The sequence below is a fragment of the Physella acuta genome, unplaced genomic scaffold (genome assembly GCF_028476545.2).
Source record: "Physella acuta isolate Inbredline_101_S28 unplaced genomic scaffold, ASM2847654v3 ptg000893l, whole genome shotgun sequence".
In the NCBI taxonomy this organism is placed as follows: Eukaryota; Metazoa; Mollusca; class Gastropoda; family Physidae; genus Physella; species Physella acuta.
In genome coordinates, this window is record NW_026732410.1 from 184,847 (window position 1) to 207,576 (window position 22,730).

Below are 22,730 nucleotides of genomic sequence, written 5' to 3' on the forward strand. Positions count from 1 at the left end.
CACGTCTTTTATGTACTACATAGGCCTACTTCATATATTAAAACAGAAATTTCATTAAAATTTGATTATTAAACAAATGATTTTTGTAAATAAAGCTTTTTCATGAATTCTAGTTAAATTTCACTGAAAGTGAATTTAATTGTGTGAGTAGAGCTATGGTTTACATAAAATTATCTGGAGAGAACTATTTTAATAGGGATGGTATTATAGTCTCTAGCTAAATGTTCAACTGTCACCTATACCAACCTTATCAGGACGAATGCAGCGTTGTACCATCAACTTCTGGAAACTTCCAAGTTTGGTGTGCCATGGGTCTGGCAGGGCCACTTTATTTGGTTCTTTGGAGTTGTAGTAATTTTCCCAGAACTCTAAGTGCTGTGTGAAGCTATCTCTGTGGGAGACACATCCTCATCAGCATACAACAACACAGTCAAAGTGGAGCAGCATTAGCACTTTTGTACAGGTTTACAGTACAATCGGTGTTTGAAATTTGACAGGATCTAATGTAGGTAATTGTGTTTATCTACCAGGGATAAGACAACTTAAAGTTAAAGGCATCTTATACAGAGCATCCTGATGTGGTGGTCATATATATATGTATGTATGTATATGTGTATATATATATATATATATATATATATATATATATATATATATATATATATATATATACATATATATATACACACACACACACACACACACATATATATAAATATATATATATATATATATATATATATATATATATATATATATATATATATATATATATACACACACATATGGGTCCTTTTGACTTGTAAGAGAATGGATTTGCGCCCAGAGATTAAGGTGTTATTTCCTTTTGGTACAGGCTCTGTTGTAGCTGATCATGCCAATCCTAGAATGGCAATCTCTGCCACATTTATTGCAGATCATTGTAGTGGGTATAATTGAATAGATATATTATAAAGTTATATTAGATAGCACAGATATGAAGCCCCCAAAATCTTTCATGTCATTCAGACGACAGATTTTAACCAACCTGAAGCCCCCAAAATCTTTCATGTCATTCAAACGACAGATTTTAACCAACCTGAAGCCCCCAAAATCTTTCATGTCATTCAGAAGACAGATTTTAACCAACCTGAAGCCCCCAAAATCTTTCATGTCATTGAGACGACAGATTTCATCCCAGCTGTTCTCACTGAGCCAGTCCTTGTCTGGCTTGTGTATAGTGTTCTTTAGAGCCACACCCCCAGTCAGGAAGAATAAAAATTCACGGTGGTCTAGTTCATTCTTGGATCTAGAGCACAAAAAATATTAGGTTGGTCTAGTTTATTCTTGGACCTAGAGCAAAAATATATTAGGTTGGTCTAGTTTATTCTTGGATCTAGAGCAAAAATATATTAGGTTGGTCTAGTTCATTCTTGGATCTAGAGCACAAAAAATATTAGGTTGGTCTAGTTCATTCTTGGATCTAGAGCACAAAAAATATTAGGTTGGTCTAGTTCATTCTTGGATCTAGAGCACAAAAAATATTAGGTTGGTCTAGTTCATTCTTGGATCTAGAGCACAAAATAATATTAAGTTGGTCTAGTTCATTCTTGGATCTAGAGCACAAAAAATATTTGGTTGGTCTAGTTCATTCTTAAAAAATCTATTTGGTTTTGTTTATTGTTAAAAAAATAAAATTGAACATGTCTAAAAAATTTTTAAGAAATATTGGGTATAAATTAATTTAAAACAAGACCATGTGTGATCCTACAGTAGTCTACACAAGCAGTGACCATAAGAACAGTTGAGCTAAAGTTTATCTGTTGCTAGGTAACCACATATAAAAGAGTTTTATGTCTAGCTTTATCTCTATGCTGAAGTTGCTCACAAGGAATCACATAAGAGATACACTGCATTTAAAAAAATAATATTTAATTGCTCTATAATGCTCTACAATGCTCTACATACCTAAATAACTATAGTATCAAGGTAACAAGTTTTATAAAAAAAATGTCAAAACTGCAGACACAAGTGTGAAAACATCAGCTACCATGTAGCAGTACCTGAGTATATTTGAGCACAATATAAATGAGAAGACCAGCTTGTCTTTCTCAAAGAGTGACCGGCACACATTACAATACAAGCTGTAGGTGAAGTGGTCAGCCAAGAAGCGGATCCTCTTGTCCAGTTGCTTTGATTTATTGCTTTAACAGAACAATTCAGTTAGCAGCTGCATACAGTTGTAAGGAGAAGTTAGTATGTACATCATTAACTAACTAATTAGCTTTAGTTAATTGCTGATGTATAGGCTATATAAATATTTAAAATAAAAAATAAAATAAAAATATGTATATATATATATATATATATATATATATATATATATATATATATGGGAAGTACATATATATCAGTATAGTCATCCATATTCCAATAGTTATATAAAAGAAGAGAACAATAGTTGTAGACTTGTCCATCTTTTTAATACTATCCAAAAAGTTCAAGCAGCAGTTACCTCTCCTGGATTGACAAGATGAAGAGATTGACGAACCAGTTGAGAGAATATTGGTACATGGGGTCAATGCTAGGGAGTTCAGTGATGGAGAAGAACAGGACGGATGAGTGGTTTGCGATGGGTCTGTAGCCTGCTCTCGACACGTCAATCTTTTTTTCCGTCTCTTCACCAATCTACAGCAGGTTTAAAAATCACAAGCTTTGCTATACTGAGTATTTGGGGTGTTGTAGCAAATATTTGGTTTTAGCACATCTATTCTATATCTACTATCAATGAAATCTTACTTTTTGTTTCTTAGAAATTTCATTAGACAAGATTTTGGATGAGTCTAGGATTTCAATGGCTGACTCGTCTTCTAGAATATTCCCTTCGGAGGATGAGAGAGTGTGCAGAATTTTGTCCTCAATTTCTTTGAGTTGCTTCTTGTTAGCTGCACTAGTGATGATCAGCAGTTGTCTCTCTTCCTCCAGTTCTGGTCTGTTGGTCAAAGGTTCAAAGACTTTATATTTAAGAATTTTTTTTTAAGTTGTAAATATTGAGGAATGTACAAGGTTTTGTTAAATATTGAGGAATATACAAAGTTTTGTTAAATATTAAGGAATGTACAAGGTTTTGTTAAAAGTGGGTAAGTTTAAACCTGGTGGTTAGGTGGTACATTGATGAATGAGTGGGTTGGCAAGATAAGCAAGAGGTTGTTTAAATTAGTCCTCCCCTTGCACCCCTAACTGACCTCCCCGTGTACCACTTTTGGATCTTGACTTATCTCCCCTTACACCCCTGAATAGACTCCCCCTGTACCCCCTTTTGACATTGACTTACCTCCCCTTGTCGTCCCCCCTGACTTACCTGCCCTTGCCCCCCCCCCCCCCCCCTCCGACTTACCTCCTCTTGTCCCCCTGACTTACCTGCCCTTGTCCCCTGACTTACCTCCCCTTGTCCCCCTGACTTACCTCCCCTTGTCTCCCTGACTTACCTCCCCTTCTGACTTACCTCTCCTTGGCAACAACAATGCCCAGCAGCTGGTCCTCTAGGCCCTCTGGTGTGATCATGAAGTTGAGGAGAGAAACTTTGGTGGAGATCTCAGGCAGGTAATGCGGGTTCCTCAGTTTGGTTGTGATGTACAGCCTGAAGTCTTTGTTGTACTCTAGGGCTTGGTCACCCATCATGATCATATCAACACCACCTAGAGGTCAACATCATATCAACATCACCTAGTCAACATCATATAACACCACCTAGAGATCAACATCATATCAACACCACCTAGAGGTCAACACCATATCAACACCATATCAACACCACCTAAAGATCAACACCATATTAACTTCATAGAGGCCAACATCACGATCATATCAATCCCACCCAGAGAAAAATATCAAGATCATATCATCACAACCTATAGATTAACATCAATATCAACACCAACTAGAGGTCAACATCATGATCATATCATCATCTAGAGGCTAGATATGAAGACACCCACCCAGGACCCACCTTGTTTAAACGTCTGCTTGAGCAGAAGTGGCTCCAGCGAGGCATCCAGTTCCTCGTAGACATTCTCCAGGAGTAGAGGGAACCCAAACCCTATGCAGTTCTCTAGAACTCTCCCGTAGTCGTGGTCTGAAAGTTTAATGACGGCCAGGTTCTTTTCTCTCTCCATGTTTTTTACCCATCTGTTGGCTTGACCATCAGGGTCAATCATTAGGGGCCTGAAAGTAAAGTTTTGACCATCAGGGTCAATCATTAGGGGCCTGAAAGTAAAGTTTTGACCATCAGGGTCAATCATTAGGGGCCTGAAAGTAAAGGTTTGACCATTAGGGTCAATCATTAGAGGCCTGAAAGTAAAGTTTTGACCATCAGGGTCAATCATTAGGGGCCTGCAAGTAAAGTTTTGACCATCAGGGTCAATCATTAGAGGCCTGAAAGTAAAGTTTTGACCATCAGGGTCTATTATTAGAGCATGACAATATACTTTTTGTCTTTTTTTAAAAACATTTAGAAGAAAAACCAAGGGGAGAGAACTACTAAATGACTGGCAACTCACCATCTTCTAGAGTTAGCCACTATGACACCATTATCAACAGAGAACGCATCACGCGGCAGACCTGCAATGTTCCAGGCCTGGATTTTGATTGGCTCTCCCAAAGTCCTCGTCAGGGAGAATTCAGTTGAAGCTGGGATTTTCTTTTTCTAAACACAATTAATTTCAAATTCTAAGTCTTTATTCGACATAAATTGATAGAATCAGTACAAAAATAAATTTTAAAATCCATCTACATAAAATGAATAATAATTTAAATATCCACATCTTTATCATATACAAAATGATTAAATCAACAATTCTACCTTACTAAGTGAAGAGTTTTTCTGTTTGTAAAAAAACTCCAATGTGGTAGCCTACAGCTTGTTGGCTTGAAATTTACCTGGCATTCCTTGACCCAAGATTTGGTCATCTCGTCACGAAATGATGTGGTGAAAGGTCCGAGGTAGGCTATGACCCCAGCAGAGATGATTATGTCCCCTATCAGGTTGTCGTAGATCTCCTGCAGTTGGACAGACGCCTCGGTCCAGCGGGTTTTCTCGCCCCCCAGACCTCCAATCAGTTTCTCTGCTCGCACCAGTTTTTTGTTACACAAGTCCACCTGTGAATCAAAGGTAGAAAGTTTTGCTTTGGATCTTACTATGTACATTTGTTGTTATTCAATGGCATGGATAATAATATAGTTTTCACTCTCTGCAAAAAAAAAAAGTTCAAAAATACTTTTTCTTTTTACAGTAATGTGGGATTATTAATCACTTTTTTACAGATTATTTATCACAAAATAACAAGGTGGTTGCACTTTACTTTATTTATTTAATGATGGTCGACAATATACACTTTTTAAAATGTAATGATGTCAATAATGTACAAATTTAATCATTAGTATGAAGAGGCCAACATCTTACAAATTAATAATTAAAATGTAATGAGGTCAATATCTTACAGAATATTCCAGGTGTTCTTTCTTGTCCTTCATCTCCTGTAGTGCCTGTGTCATGTCGGCTAACTTTTTCTCCACGGCCGCCAGCTCCGCACGTTTCTTGTTTAGCGTGGACATCAGTGTGGAGAGATCATCTTCAGCCAGTTTCAACTTTTGTTTCTTGGGGGCCACAACTTTGGCCACCCTGTCATAGATCTCCATAGCTAGAATCCACTTGCATAAACCTTTCAGAAAGTTGGACAATAAAATTGTGTACAAAAAACAATTGCATAAACCTTTCAGAGAGTTGGACAATAAAATTGTGTACAAAAAACAATTGCATAAACCTTTCAGAGAGTTGGACAATAAAGCTTTGTACAAAATTCACTTGGATAAATCTTTCAGAGAGTTGGACAATAAAGTTTTGTACATAGATCTATTTGTAATGGAGATTTTAAAAACAAAATGGCAAAAGCAATTTAGTCTTAAATTATGGCTTGTAACAGCTGTTTACAAAAAAAAATGTTTTTAAATTATACACAGGTCAGAAATAGGATAACTCTACTTCTGCTCTTTTGATTTTAGATTAGAAAGGTAATTTACTCTCTACATGTGCACAGTATTGTTAATTCAAATGCAGGAAAAAAAATGTAGGAACAAATTTAAAAATTAAAAAAAATGAATTAACAGAGGCAGATATTGTTAGCTGAGGTAAAAAAAAAAATTCTTGTAAAGAGAGCACTTTAGTACCTTCTGCTGCTGAAGAGGCCTTGGCGACCTGCTTGGGGTCAAACTCTGGGTTAGTGAGATACTGTTTTCTGATGGTCGTCATAACAGCTTCAGGGATGTTGTCTTTGTCATAGCTTTTCAGGTCGTTGAGGAAGTTGAGGTCGTTGAGTAATTTTTTACTTGGTGTCCAGAAGTCCAGTATCTGTTTCATCAAAGTCACTTTCTCATTTAATATTATGTAGCCAAACTCTATTTATATTTACATATTTGAAGCTTGCAAAAAACTAAAAGAGCAGCATATGAAATTAAATTGAACTTTTTTTCAAATTTGAATTAAGAAATTTAAATTTTACAATAATTTTTAAAAATATTTTAATCTTTTGTTTTTTTATAATTAACTTACTGTTTGTAGTAATTAAAAATAAAATGCTTAAAAAAATAACAAACTGTTGTAGAAATATTTGGAGCTTCAGGGAGACTGACCTTTTTACTAGAGTCATTTGGGTCATTTATTTTCTGTGGTGGGATGCTCCTCATGACGCAGACGGCTGCCATGACCAGTTTGACACCAGACGGTGGACTCTTCATTGATTTCACAATGGTGATGTCTGCTGGCTAAAACAGGATGGAAGAATTAAACAGAAAACAGGATGGAAGAATTTAACAGAAAACAGGATGGAAGAATTAAACAGTAAACAAGATAGAAGAATTAAACAGTAAACAAGATGGAAGAATTAAACAGTAAACAAGATGGAAGAATTAAACAGAAAACATGATGGAAGAATTAAACAGTAAACAAGATGGAAGAATTAAACAGAAAACAAGATGGAAGAATTAAACAGTAAACAAGATGGAAGAATTAAACAGTAAACAAGATGGAAGAATTAAACAGTAAACAAGATGGAAGAATTAAACAGTAAACAAGATGGAAGAATTAAACAGAAAACAAGATGGAAGAATTAAACAGTAAACAAGATGGAAGAATTAAACAGAAAACAAGATGGAAGAATTAAACAGAAAACTATACAATCTTAGATTAAACAAAAAGGAAAAAAATGTTTTAAACCTATACATTAGAAGCTGTAACACTACCACCTGTGTTTAAAAAACAATAAATTAGGAGATGTAAACCTACCTTCAGTGTGTGAAACCTATACACCAGAAGTCAAAAACCTACCTTCAGTGTGTGAAAACTATACACCAGAAGTAAAAACCTACCTTCAGTGTGTGAAAACTATACACCAGAAGTAAAAACCTACCTTCAGTGTGTGTGAAACCTATACACCAGAAGTCAAAAACCTACCTTCAGTGTGTGAAACCTATACACCGGAAGTAAAAAACCTACCTTCAGTGTGTCAAACCTATTAAAATTAAAAACCTACCTTGAGAGTGTGAAACCTATTAAAATTAAAAACCTACCTTGAGAGTGTGAAACCTATTAAAATTAAAAACCTACCTTGAGAGTGTGAAACCTATTAAAATTAAAAACCTACCTTGAGAGTGTGAAACCTATTAAAATTAAAAACCTACCTTGAGAGTGTGAAACCTATTAGAATTAAAAACCTACCTTGAGTGTATCCAAGGCAGACAGGGCAGCCTCTAGTGCAGGCAGAGCTTCAGCTAGCTCAGTTTCGCACTCATCCTTCAGGGCCTTGGCCTCAGCTGCTGCCTCATTGGCTACAGCTTCATCAGCCTTGACCTTCTTGCTGGTCTCCTCCACTGCGATGGACTCCTTGCCGATGATCTCCATCATCTTCTCTGTCTCTGCTGCAGACGTCACCAGCTGGGGCTGCAACTCTTCCAATTCTATTTGCATGGTGGCGACCTGAGGGTGGGGAATACTCTCTAGTCCAGCTCCATATACGTTAAACATAACCCTAACAAAGATTTGTTAGTTTTTTTAAAACTTGATCTATACACTTTAAACATAACCCTAACAAGGATTTGTTCGTTTTTTCAAAACTTGCTCTATACACTTTAACCATAACCCTAACCAGGATTTGTTAGTTTTTTCAAAACATGATCTATACACTTTAACCATAACCCTAACAAAGATTTGTTAGTTTTTTTTTAAAATTGATCTATACACTTTAACCATAACCCTAACATAGATTTGTTAGTTTTTTTAAAAAATTGATCTATACACTTGAACCATAACCCTAACAAGGATATGTTCATTTTTTCAAAACTTGATCTATACACTTTAAACATAACCCTAACACAGATTTTTTTTTTTTCAAAACTTGCTCTATATACTTTTAACCATAACCCTAACCAGGATTTGTTAGTTTTTTCAAAACTTTCTCTAAGCTCTATACACTTTAAACATAACCCTAACAAGGATTTATTAGTCATTTCATAAATGTAGTAGTTTCGGACCTTCCACACAGTCATTTTGTAAAATACATAAATGCTTTTATAAGACATTTTTAGAACACCATGCACATAAAATACATGGTACACACAGATTTTTTCCATTTAGAGGGAATGTTGCTGTCAGCAGCATTTTAAAAAATATAAACTAAACTATGAACCCTTATAAAAGAACCAAACTCCCATGAGCTAAAAGTGACTTGTCTACCACACCCCCACATTTTTACAAATGAGAAACCTAAAAGTTAAAAGATGGCTATAGCTCAGGTTTTAAATGCTTTACAAACATCATTTAGATTCAACTCTATGCTGTGAACTATTGTACAAACCTGTGAGGCAGCAAAAGCTAATTTCTCTAACCCCACCACGTATCTTCTTTTGGCTCTCATTGTCTCGTCTTGCTTGGACTTGAGCAAATTCTTGAAGGAATAAATCAGCTCTAGGTAGGAGGTTGGCGTGACATAAATCTCTCGACCCAGCTCAAGCTTGAACCTGGACAGTTGATGTGGTGACATCATAATGGTGATGTGGTGACATCATAATGATGATGTGGTGATGTGGTGACATCATAGTTGTGATGTGGTGATGTCATAGTGGTGATGTGGTGATGTCATAGTGGTGATGTGATGATGTCATAATGGTGATGTGGTGACATCATAGTGGTGACATCATAATGATGATGTGATGATGTCATAATGGTGATGTGGTGACATCATAGTGGTGATATCATAATGATGATGTGGTAATGTCATAATGGTGATATAATGGTGATGTGGTGACATCATAGTGGTGATGTGGTGACATCATGGTGGTGATATAATGGTGTTGTGGTGACATCATAGTGGTGATATAGTGGTGACATCATGGTGGTGATATAATGGTGTTGTGGTGACATCATAATGGTGATGTGGTGACATCATAATGGTGATGTGGTGACATCATAATGATGATATGGTGACATCATAATGGTGTTGTGTTGACATAATGATGATATGGTGACACCATAATGGTGATGTGGTGACATCATAATGATGATATGGTGATGTCATAATGCACATAATGGTGATGTGGTAACATCATAAGCGAGATACAATAATGCTGAAGGTTGAAGTGACTGACCTGACTGTCAGGTTGATGATACTCTGGTGGAAGAACTTGCAAATGGTGACAATGTCCTCTTTCATCCTGCTCTCAATCTCAGCATTCTCCAGGAACGTGTGGGCCACCCTGGCCAAGGCATCCTCTGGCCAAGCCTGGTCATATACACAATTAGTTTTACATTAGCAAATACACTGGTTATAGACACAATTTGTTTTACATTAGCAAAAACAATGGTTATAGACACAATTTGTTTTACATTAGCAAATACACTGGTTATAGACACAATTTGTTTTACATTAGCAAATACAATGGTTATAGACACAGTTTGTTTTACATTAGCAAATACACTGGTTATAGACAATTTGTTTTACATTAGCAAAAACAATGGTTATAGACACAATTTGTTTTACATTAGCAAATACACTGGTTATAGACACAATTTGTTTTACATTAGCAAAAACAATGGTTATAGACACAGTTTGTTTTACATTAGCAAATACACTGGTTATAGACAATTTGTTTTACATTAGCAAAAACAATGGTTATAGACACAATTTGTTTTACATTAGCAAATACACTGGTTATAGACACAATTTGTTTTACATTAGCAAATACACTGGTTATAGACACAATTTGTTTTACATTAGCAAATACACTGGTTATAGACAATTTGTTTTACATTAGCAAATACACTGGTTATAGACACAATTTGTTTTACATTAGCTAATACACTGGTTATAGACCAATTTTCTTTACATTAACAAATTCACTAGCTTTAGAAACTATTTTCTCTACATTAACAAATATAAACACACTGATCATACAGACAGTTTTCATTACGTTACTTCAAAAAATTAAATGCAAAAATTTAAATTACAAAAGAAAAGAAAATCGTAATAAAATAATTGGAAATTTTTAAAAAATTAAAATATTTTTATTTTTTATCTAAATCAAGATAGAACAACAAATTAAAAAAGGATTTTTTTTTTTCTAAAATGTTAATTGAAGATGTCACCTGGAACCAATCAATGGTACAACAGTTGATCAAAGATGGAAACAAGCGCAGCCTGTTGCGGAAAGCATCTCCGATGGGGCTGAAGGCAATGATGATGTGCAGGTTGGCTCGGCTCTGGCTAACAAAATATGCAAACAGAGCCAAGGGGCTTAACTCTGCGTTCTTGTCTCCTGTAGCTTTGGCTGCACTGACTCGAACTGCCTGTGAAGAAAAAAAAATCAATTTTCTAAAGACTAGATTTAAAAAAAACTTTTTTTAGATACTAGAATACGTTTTATTTTTATAGCACACTAGGCAAAATTTGTAGGCAAATGTTATAGTGTAGCAGCACCATAGTAAATGAACAATCCCCAAATCAGAAGATACAAGAAACACTTGACACTATGTTGCATGCCTTGAAGAGCTTGGAAATTTTTGTTGCCAGAAAATATATTTTCAACAATAATTTAATATTTTATAACATTTGTGAAATAAGTACAAAGTTACTTCTGGTTTCATTAAGGATAGAAATAGTCGAAGAAATTAATACTAGTAATATAATAGTAATTTAACAAACTCTTTTCTTTTTAATGTGGATTAGTAAAGTCTGGGTGTTTAGGTGATTGGGGATGTTATATTATTTAACATAAATACAACGCTATACACCATAGATCACTATTTTTATCATGCAAAACAGTGGTTCTGACTTTTAATGTTTTACTCTCCCTAGCCATTGACCGGTTGACTTCAAGGAGAGGTTGAGGGCAGTTTTTGAAAATTTTTGAATTGATAAAATAATTTTAAATGGCTTTTTAATGGCTTATACAAAAATATGAAAATGAATGTAATCGATGGCTCCTAAACGGCATTTATTTTTACAAATGTAACTATAATTTTATCACTTGCCATATTTTTAAAAAGATTTTTTTCAAAAATTTAGTATGATTACACAGACTTTTCATGCCTATTAGTTCAGTCCTTGGGAAGTATTTTTGGTTAGGCTAAAAAAATTGCCATTAATACAAGTAGCCTAGATCTAGATATGTGCTTCATTTTATTGTTTATATTTACATTGAAAAACAATGAAATTAAAGTTTGAGCATTAACTTGAAGGTGACACTGTCTAGAAGAAAACTAAACTACAATACCATCTGGCCAATCCAGCGCTACTCAAAAAATAGAGAAATAAAAAGAGCCTTTATGTGACTTAAGAGTACTGATCATCATTCATGCTGATGACCACCAAAAATGCTAATCGCCCCCTCCCCGCCCCCCCTCCAACCTTAGTGGACATAATTTACCACAAACATGACACCCACTAAAAATAACTGGCTTTACTATTACTATAGTACTCCCCACCATTGTTGTATATAAACCTTTATTTGTGCCACTTACTTCCATGATTTCTGCTTTTTCATCAGCTGCAAAAAGATTGGGCACTTCCCCAGAGTTGAGCAGTGCGTCAATGTCTTCAAGGAAAGTCTCGTATTTGATCTGGGTGTCTGTGATGAGAAATGTTGTTGGGATTCCCTTGCCTCCAGCTTGGCGTAGGACATTCTGAGAAGACAGGAATGGACAGATCAGCATTTTTTTGTGTCAGGTCAGATTTCTTAGACAGGGCACCTCAAATCTAGCAATTTTATAACAATCCTGCAGCACATTTAAAGTCTACACTCTAAAGAGCTCAGACATTGTTGTTGGTGGCACTTCAAGTCAAGTTCTACAAAAACATTGATAATGATATCATCCTTCTATATTCATCTCTTTCCTAGCCCTAATACAAACTTGTTGTCATTAGCCCAAACACTAACCTTGATGTCATCTGCCCTAACACAAACCTTGATGTCATCTGCCCTAACACAAACCTTGATGTCATCTGCCCTAACACAAACCTTGATGTCATCTGCCCAAACACAAACCTTGATGTCGTCTGCCCTAACACAAACCTTGATGTCATTAGCCCTAACACAAACCTTGATGTCATCTGCCCTAACACTAACCTTGATATCTGCCCTAACACTAACCTTGATGTCATCTGCCCTAACACAAACCTTGATGTCATCTACCCTAACACAAACCTTGATGTCATCAGCCCTAACACAAACCTTGATGTCATCAGCCCTAACACAAACCTTGATGTCATCAGCCCTAACACAAACCTTGATGTCATCAGCCCTAACACAAACCTTAATGTCATCTGCCCTAACACTAACCTTGATGTCATCTGCCCTAACACAAACCTTAATGTCATCTGCCCAAACACAAACCTTGATGTCATCTGCCCTAAGACTAACCTTGATGTCATCTGCCCTAAGACTAACCTTGATGTCATCTACCCTAAGACTAACCTTGATGTCATCTGCCCTAAGACTGACCTTGATGTCATCCCTCCACTCGTTCATGCCGTAGCTCTTAGAAATCTCAGGCTGGAAAAGCTTGAACCCTGCCATGGCAGTTGACAGTCGTGTCAGTGACTGACGGCCACTGCCACCCACCCCCACCAGTAAAGCATTGCCGCCAGGTTGGCGCAGGATACGGCAGATTCTGGACAGGTGTTCCAGTACATACCTGTAGTCACGTCAGAATTTCAAGAGTGAGCAAATATTTATTTAAAAAATGAAATAGCCATGGCATTGGTGATTGAAGGAAAGATATTTTGTAAACTGTTTTGTCTATATAGACAATTAAATAGTAAAAAAAAAAAATTCATACTTTATCGATTACTGTCAAATTAATTAATTTTTATAATGAACGAATAAAGCACTGAAGCACCCTTTATGAGATAATAAATGGGAACAGAGTGTGAAGATAAGACCATATGATGATGATCAGTGTTAGAAAAAAATTAACTGGAAGCTTAATACTTGTAGGAGAATAACCTAAAGACACAAAATTGTAGATCACAAACGTTTAGTACTAACATATATTTTCGTTAATCCTCAAGATAAACCAATCTTGTTTACCTTGAGACTAAGAAAACTCCCAAAGCACTTTACCAACTTCTGGTTTAGCTAAGCTACCCAACCCACCTGAATATGACCAGATCAAATCCAACCCACCTGAATATGACCTGATCAAACCCAACCCACCTGAATATGACCAGATCAAATCCAACCCACCTGAATATGACCTGATCAAACCCAACCCACCTGAATATGACCTCATCAAACCCAACCCACCTGAATATGACCAGATCAAACCCAACCCACCTGAATATGACCAGATTAAACCCAACCCACCTGAATATGACCAGATCAAACCCAACCCACCTGAATATGACCAGATCAAACCCAACCCACCTGAATATGACCTCATCAAACCCAACCCACCTGAATATGACCAGATCAAACCCAACCCACCTGAATATGACCAGATCAAACCCAACCCACCTGAATATGACCTGATCAAACCCAACCCACCTGAATATGACCAGATCAAACCCAATCCACCTGAATATGACCAGATCAAACCTAACCCACCTGAATATGACCTGATCAAACCGAACCCACCTGAATATGACCAGATCAAACCCAACCCACCTGAATATGACCTGATCAAACCCAACCCACCTGAATATGACCAGATCAAACCCAATCCACCTGAATATGACCAGATCAAACCTAACCCACCTGAATATGACCTGACCAAACCGAACCCACCTGAATATGACCAGATCAAACCCAACCCACCTGAATATGACCAGATCAAACCCAACCCACCTGAATATGACCAGATCAAACCCAACCCACCTCAATATGACCAGATCAAACCCAACCCACCTGAATATGACCAGATCAAACCCAACCCACCTGAATATGACCAGATTCATGGGGTTCTTGTGGGTCTGGTTGTAGTCGTCGAGGTAGTTGAGGGCGATGGTGTTGAAGTCCTCGAGGGAGAGGACCTCCTGGTAGGACCTCATGTCTGGGGGCAGGTCGGGGTCCATGTAGTCTCCAAACATCAGGTTGCTTAAGGTGCTCTCTTTCACCTGACATCCACATCAAGACATTATGTCAGGTTAAAGTCAGGTCCAGCTTAAAGTCCAGCTTACAGTCAGGTCCAGCTTAAAGTCAGGTCCATCTTACAGTCAGGTCCAGCTTAAAGTCAGGTCCAGCTTAAAGTCAGGTCCTGCTTACAGTCAGGTCCAGCTTAAAGTCAGGTCCAGCTTACAGTCAGGTCCAGCTTAAAGTCAGGTCCAGCTTAAAGTCAGATCCAGCTTGTGCATCTGGTTTTAATAAATAATTCTACAAAAAAGTGTTTGGCTGTTTATTATCTGCAACCAGTTTGTTACACAGTTTTGTCCCCTGACAGACAACTTGCTCTATATACAATTTGGCATATGTTTGGCATTATGTCAGGTTAAAGTCAGGTCCAGCTTAAAGTCAGGTCCAGCTTAAAGTCAGGTCCAGCTTAAAGTCAGGTCCAGCTTAAGTCAGGTCCAACTTAAAGTCCAGCTTACAGTCAGGTCCAGCTTAAAGTCAGGTCCATCTTACAGTCAGGTCCAGCTTAAAGTCAGGTCCAGCTTAAGTCAGGTCCAACTTAAAGTCCAGCTTACAGTCAGGTCCAGCTTAAAGTCCAGCTTACAGTCAGGTCCAGCTTAAAGTCCAGCTTACAGTCAGGTCCAGCTTAAAGTCAGGTCCATCTTACAGTCAGGTCCAGCTTAAAGTCAGGTCCAGCTTAAAGTCAGGTCCTGCTTACAGTCAGGTCCAGCTTAAAGTCAGGTCCAGCTTACAGTCAGGTCCAGCTTAAAGTCAGGTCCAGCTTAAAGTCAGATCCAGCTTGTGCATCTGGTTTTAATAAATAATTCTACAAAAAAGTGTTTGGCTGTTTATTATCTGCAACCAGTTTGTTACACAGTTTTGTCCCCTGACAGACAACTTGCTCTATATACAATTTGGCATATAAAACCTGGCTCTTACAAAACAATATGTGACCCATGACACAGCATGGCATTGCATTGTTACAAATTAATCAAGCCATACATTGTGAAGAAAATTATACACAGTACTTAATTTTATGAAATAAAAAACAAATGTGTTGGATACATCCTGTAAAATTTAAATTAAAAAAAAAACAACTTACTTTGCCTCGATCCTCTGGGGTTAAAAGGTGAGAAAATATCTGGTCAACTTTATACTTCATGTGAGTACCAACCAGGTTACAGACCAGTCTAAAGGGAGAGATTGTAAAGGTTTCTTGGTTCAATGATCAACCAAGTTACAGACCAGTCTAAAGGGAGAGATTGTAAAGGTTCAATGACCAACAAAGTTACAGACCAGTCTAAAGGGAGAGATTGTAAAGGTTCAATGACCAACAAAGTTACAGACCAGTCTAAAGGGAGAGATTGTAAAGGTTTCTTGGTTAAATGACCAACCAAGTTACAGACCAGTCTAAAGGGAGAGATTGTAAAGGTTTCTTGGTTCAATGATCAACCAAGTTACAGACCAGTCTAAAGGGAGAGATTGTAAAGGTTTCTTGGTTCAATGACCAACCAAGTTACAGACCAGTCTAAAGGGAGAGATTGTAAAGGTTTCTTGGTTCAATGACCAACCAAGTTACAGACCAGTCTAAAGGGAGAGATTGTAAAGGTTTCTTGGTTCAATGGCCAACCAAGTTACAGACCAGTCTAAAGGGAGAGATTGTAAAGGTTTCTTGGTTCAATGACCAACCAAGTTACAGACCAGTCTAAAGGGAGAGATTGTAAAGGTTTCTTGGTTCAATGACCAACCAAGTTACAGACCAGTCTAAAGGGAGAGATTGTAAAGGTTTCTTGGTTCAATGACCAACCAAGTTACAGACCAGTCTAAAGGGAGAGATTGTAAAGGTTTCTTGGTTCAATGACCTACAAGGTCAAAGTGGAGTACGTGAAGACAATTCTAGAAAAACTTGATTGAACTATAATGACAGTAATTTCTTGTAACCAGGGAAGGACCATGTACATACAAGACTATAGCACCAGTACATTTGCTGTATAAATAACAGTCCTTCAAAGTCACTATAGATTCAAGAAGGTCATGAAAAAAAGAAACTAATAAAACTTTAAACTTGTATCTAAAAAGCTTATAAAACAATCTTTTAAGAACTACTATTTTGATATTAAAGTTAGCATAGGGTTTATACATTGCGCATGTACATGGATGTCATTTTTCTGTTAAGTTTAAACAAAGTGTTTGCTATTGATAAAGGGAAACACCATCATTAGGGATGTGAGCTATTGATAAAGAGAAACACCATCATTAAGGATGTGAGCTATTGATAAAGGGAAACACCATCATTAGGGTGAGCTATTGATAAAGAGAAACACCATCAATAGGGATGTGAGCTATTGATAAAGGGAAACACCATCATTAGGGATGTGAGCTATTGATAAAGGGAAACACCATCATTAGGGTGAGCTATTGATAAAGGGAAACACCATCAATAGGGATGGGAGCTATTGATAAAGGGAAACACCATCATTAGGGATGTGAGCTATTGATAAAGGGAAACACCATCATTAGGGATGTGAGCTATTGATAAAGGGAAACACCATCATTAGGGATGTGAGCTATTGATAAAGGGAAACACCATCATTAGCGATGTGAGCTATTGATAAAGGGAAACACCATCATTAGAGATGTGAGCTATTGATAAAGGGAAACACCATCATTAGGGATGTGAGCTATTGATAAAGGGAAACACCATCATTAGCGATGTGAGCTATTAATAAAGGGAAATACCATCATTAGGGTAAGCTATTGATAAAGGGAAACACCATCATTAGGGATGAGAGCTATTGATAAAGGGAAACACCATCATTAGGGATGTGAGCTATTGATAAAGGGAAACACCATCATTAGGGTGAGCTATTGATAAAGGGAAACACCATCAATAGGGATGGGAGCTATTGATAAAGGGAAACACCATCATTAGGGATGTGAGCTATTGATAAAGGGAAACACCATCATTAGGGATGTGAGCTATTGATAAAGGGAAACACCATCATTAGGGATGTGAGCTATTGATAAAGGGAAACACCATCATTACAGATGTGAGCTATTGATAAAGGGAAACACCATCATTAGGGATGTGAGCTATTGATAAAGGGAAACACCATCATTAGCGATGTGAGCTATTGATAAAGGGAAATACCATCATTAGGGTAAGCTATTGATAAAGGGAAACACCATCATTAGGGATGAGAGCTATTGATAAAGGGAAACACCATCATTAGGGATGTGAGCTATTGATAAAGGGAAACACCATCATTAGGGATGTGAGCTATTGATAAAGGGAAACACCATCATTAGGGATGTGAGCTATTGATAAAGGGAAACACCATCATTAGGGATGTGAGCTATTGATAAAGGGAAACACCATCATAAGGGATGTGAGCTATTGATAAAGGGAAACAAAATCATTAGGGATGTGAGCTATTGATAAAGGGAAACACCATCATTAGGGATGTGAGCTATTGATAAAGGGAAACACCTTCATTAGGGATGTGAGCTATTGATAAAGGGAAACACCAACATTAGGGATGTGAGCTATTGATAAAGGGAAACATTAGGGATGAGAGCTATTGATAAAGGGAAACACCATCATTAGGGATGAGAGCTATTGATAAAGGGAAACATTAGGGATGAGAGCTATTGATAAAGGGAAACACCATCATTAGGGATGTGAGCTATTGATAAAGGGAAACATTAGGGATGAGAGCTATTGATAAAGGGAAACACCATCATTAGGGATGAGAGCTATTGATAAAGGGAAACACCATCATTAGGGATGTGAGCTATTGATAAAGGGAAACATTAGGGATGAGAGCTATTGATAAAGGGAAACACCATCATTAGGGATGTGAGCTATTGATAAAGGGAAACACCTTCATTAGGGATGTGAGCTATTGATAAAGGGAAACACCATCATTAGGGATGAGAGATAAAGGGAAACACCATCATTAGGGATGTGAGCTATTGATAAAGGGAAACACCATCATTAGGGTGAGCTATTGATAAAGGGAAACACCATCAATAGGGATGGGAGCTATTGATAAAGGGAAACACCATCATTAGGGATGTGAGCTATTGATAAAGGGAAACACCATCATTAGGGATGTGAGCTATTGATAAAGGGAAACACCATCATTAGGGATGTGAGCTATTGATAAAGGGAAACACCATCATTAGCGATGTGAGCTATTGATAAAGGGAAACACCATCATTAGAGATGTGAGCTATTGATAAAGGGAAACACCATCATTAGGGATGTGAGCTATTGATAAAGGGAAACACCATCATTAGCGATGTGAGCTATTGATAAAGGGAAATACCATCATTAGGGTAAGCTATTGATAAAGGGAAATACCATCATTAGGGTAAGCTATTGATAAAGGGAAACACCATCATTAGGGATGAGAGCTATTGATAAAGGGAAACACCATCATTAGGGATGTGAGCTATTGATAAAGGGAAACACCATCATTAGGGTGAGCTATTGATAAAGGGAAACACCATCAATAGGGATGGGAGCTATTGATAAAGGGAAACACCATCATTAGGGATGTGAGCTATTGATAAAGGGAAACACCATCATTAGGGATGTGAGCTATTGATAAAGGGAAACACCATCATTAGAGATGTGAGCTATTGATAAAGGGAAACACCATCATTAGCGATGTGAGCTATTGATAAAGGGAAACACCATCATTAGAGATGTGAGCTATTGATAAAGGGAAACACCATCATTAGGGATGTGAGCTATTGATAAAGGGAAACACCATCATTAGCGATGTGAGCTATTGATAAAGGGAAATACCATCATTAGGGTAAGCTATTGATAAAGGGAAACACCATCATTAGGGATGAGAGCTATTGATAAAGGGAAACACCATCATTAGGGATGTGAGCTATTGATAAAGGGAAACACCATCATTAGGGATGTGAGCTATTGATAAAGGGAAACACCATCATTAGGGATGTGAGCTATTGATAAAGGGAAACACCATCATTAGGGATGTGAGCTATTGATAAAGGGAAACACCATCATTAGGGATGTGAGCTATTGATAAAGGGAAACAAAATCATTAGGGATGTGAGCTATTGATAAAGGGAAACACCATCATTAGGGATGTGAGCTATTGATAAAGGGAAACACCAACATTAGGGATGTGAGCTATTGATAAAGGGAAACATTAGGGATGAGAGCTATTGATAAAGGGAAACACCATCATTAGGGATGAGAGCTATTGATAAAGGGAAACATTAGGGATGAGAGCTATTGATAAAGGGAAACACCATCATTAGGGATGTGAGCTATTGATAAAGGGAAACATTAGGGATGAGAGCTATTGATAAAGGGAAACACCATCATTAGGGATGAGAGCTATTGATAAAGGGAAACACCATCATTAGGGATGTGAGCTATTGATAAAGGGAAACATTAGGGATGAGAGCTATTGATAAAGGGAAACACCATCATTAGGGATGTGAGCTATTGATAAAGGGAAACACCTTCATTAGGGATGTGAGCTATTGATAAAGGGAAACACCATCATTAGGGATGAGAGATAAAGGGAAACACCATCATTAGGGATGGGAGCTATTGATAAAGGGAAACATTAGGGATGTGAACTATTGATAAAGGGAAACATTAGGGATGTGAGCTATTGATAAAGGGAAACATTAGGGATGTGAGCTATTGATAAAGGGAAACACCATCATTAGGGATGTGAGCTATTGATAAAGGGAAACATTAGGGATGTGAGCTATTGATAAAGGGAAACACCATCATTAGGGATGTGAGCTATTGATAAAGGGAAACATTAGGGATGTGAGCTATTGATAAAGGGAAACATTAGGGATGTGAGCTATTGATAAAGGGAAACACCGTCATTAGGGATGTGAGCTATTGATAAAGGGAAACACCGTCATTAGGGATGTGAGCTATTGATAAAGGGAAACACCATCATTAGGGATGTGAGCTATTGATAAAGGGAAACATTAGGGATGTGAGCTATTGATAAAGGGAAACACCAACATTAGGGATGTGAGCTATTGATAAAGGGAAACATTAGGGATGTGAGCTATTGATAAAGGGAAACACCATCATTAGGGATGTGAGCTATTGATAAAGGGAAACATTAGGGATGTGAGCTATTGATAAAGGGAAACATTAGGGATGAGAGAAGAGATAGATACTCACGTGTACAACCAGTTGCGGTCTGCGTTATCTGTTAGTCTGTCATAAAACACTCGGAATACTTCATGAACCCACAAGCTAAATGTTAGATTCAAGATTTGTTTCGTTAAAATATGCAACACGGTTGTTGAAAAACTTAAAATACTTCATGAACCCACAAGCTAAATGTTAGATTCAAGATTTGTTTCGTTAAAATATGCAACACAGTTGTTGAAAAACTTAGAATACTTCATGAACCCATAAGCTAAAAGTTTAATGTTTGTTTAGTTAGAATATGCAGTACAATTTTTAAAACTTTCTGAATACTTTATTAAATCACTTGCTTAAAGGTGAAAATATTATTTCTTTTGTTAAAATATGCAGCAAATTTGTAATTATTTTTCTTGAAATAATTATTCCAAGTCACCATTAATAATACAAGTAAATTACCATGTAAACAAACCTGCAAAGAATCATTATACTAACATTCTTTACTGTCTTGAAATAAGTAGGGAGAAAATCTAATTACCGTGCCAGTACTGTTTTATCTTGTACGTCTTTCTTGTGAATCAAACAAACTCCGAGGATGACCCTGGCAAAGTCCCTCAGGTTAAAGACGTAGTGAGACTTGCTGGGCGTGGGCAGCAGGGTGCTCATGGCGCCCTTGTACACCTCCATGGTGCAGGTCACCACCAAGGTGGACATTGACAAGTACTCCATGGCAAAGTCTTCTAGCTAGGGTACAGAGACACAGGAAGATTTATTACGGTACTGGATAGAATCTAACTCTAGTGCACATATACAAATGGATACTCGTCAAAGTACTGGATAGAATCTAATCATAGTCCACAAAGACAAATGATACTTAGCAAAATACTGGATCTAGCCCTAGTTCACATAGACAAATGGATACTTATCAAAGCACTGGATAGGATCTAACCCAAGAGTACAAAGACAAATAGATACTTAGCAAAATGCAAGCTAAGATCTAACCTAACACTAGTGTACATGGACAAATAGATCTAATCAAAATGTTTAATATTTTTCCAAGTGAGGTTGGATTAGAAATAATTCAAGTCAGAAAATTAAGTCAGAAATTTTAGAAAAATTCAAAATTCTGTATTTTTTACTATTTAAACTAGAAATCAAACAATTTATTGCAGGTAATAATAATAAAGATAATATGTTTTGTGAATATAGTAATTAACTAATTTTAATACCTTAAGGTGGGTGGTCATTAATGTATTAAATATCTTCGTCATAGTGTCATCACTAAAAGCATTCATGGAAACGATTGAAAAGTGGCGGGTAAATCTCGGGGTCACGGAGTTCCTTGCCCCTCCTGGGGGGGCCATGGCGGCCAGAAACTGGAGGTCGACCAAAGTTATTTTGGACGTGTCTTTTAGGTCGTACCTAGAAACAGAACAGAGATAAGAATAAAATAATTTTTTTTATAAGCTAAAGATAAATACCTCAAGAATAAAATAAAAATTTTCTGAAAATCTTTTTAAAATCCATGTACCAGATGGCATATTATTACACCAGCCCATTAGCCCCATCACTCAGTTGTCCAGGGGAAAATGGCATCTTTTCAAATTTACCAGTCTTGGAAAAATTAATTGTTCTGGCTAGTAAAAATTCAACTTTCAATTGCTAGCCAGTTTAGCAAGTAACTCAAAATGGCAACTAATTGTAATGAATCAAATCTTGCAGATAAAAAAATTTAGAAGAACTTATGTTGAATTTACCAGTGTCCGTGGTCTACAAACTGTCTGAGTAATTCAATGGGTGGTTGGGCTCCGTACACCTCCTTCATGGGCATGCTCATGTCATCTATAAACATGATACATTTTTTACCAATACGAGGGCCAAACACTCCTTTGCGACGTCGATCTAGCTTGGACATGATGATATCCTGGTA

General features: G+C 37.0%; 1 protein-coding gene across 1 annotated transcript in view; it reads right to left on the reverse strand.

Annotated features, from left to right (window-relative positions):
- LOC131952891 (dynein axonemal heavy chain 12) overlaps window positions 1–22,730 on the reverse strand; it is a 57,212-nt gene that overhangs the window by 7,905 nt on the left and 26,577 nt on the right. The window contains exons 39-62 of the mRNA XM_059315822.1: window positions 22,558–22,724; window positions 22,030–22,222; window positions 21,339–21,544; window positions 20,834–20,908; window positions 15,734–15,821; window positions 14,461–14,639; window positions 13,027–13,219; window positions 12,047–12,208; window positions 10,673–10,873; window positions 9,676–9,809; window positions 8,886–9,048; window positions 7,751–8,008; window positions 6,667–6,798; window positions 6,205–6,385; window positions 5,479–5,699; window positions 4,918–5,136; window positions 4,539–4,684; window positions 3,989–4,203; window positions 3,485–3,677; window positions 2,779–2,971; window positions 2,495–2,667; window positions 2,043–2,183; window positions 1,130–1,288; window positions 247–391 (exon numbers count right to left, since the gene is read on the reverse strand). Of these exons, the coding sequence (XP_059171805.1) occupies window positions 247–391; window positions 1,130–1,288; window positions 2,043–2,183; window positions 2,495–2,667; window positions 2,779–2,971; window positions 3,485–3,677; window positions 3,989–4,203; window positions 4,539–4,684; window positions 4,918–5,136; window positions 5,479–5,699; window positions 6,205–6,385; window positions 6,667–6,798; window positions 7,751–8,008; window positions 8,886–9,048; window positions 9,676–9,809; window positions 10,673–10,873; window positions 12,047–12,208; window positions 13,027–13,219; window positions 14,461–14,639; window positions 15,734–15,821; window positions 20,834–20,908; window positions 21,339–21,544; window positions 22,030–22,222; window positions 22,558–22,724 (4,137 nt within the window). The remainder of the gene's footprint in view (window positions 1–246; window positions 392–1,129; window positions 1,289–2,042; window positions 2,184–2,494; window positions 2,668–2,778; window positions 2,972–3,484; window positions 3,678–3,988; window positions 4,204–4,538; window positions 4,685–4,917; window positions 5,137–5,478; window positions 5,700–6,204; window positions 6,386–6,666; window positions 6,799–7,750; window positions 8,009–8,885; window positions 9,049–9,675; window positions 9,810–10,672; window positions 10,874–12,046; window positions 12,209–13,026; window positions 13,220–14,460; window positions 14,640–15,733; window positions 15,822–20,833; window positions 20,909–21,338; window positions 21,545–22,029; window positions 22,223–22,557; window positions 22,725–22,730) is intronic.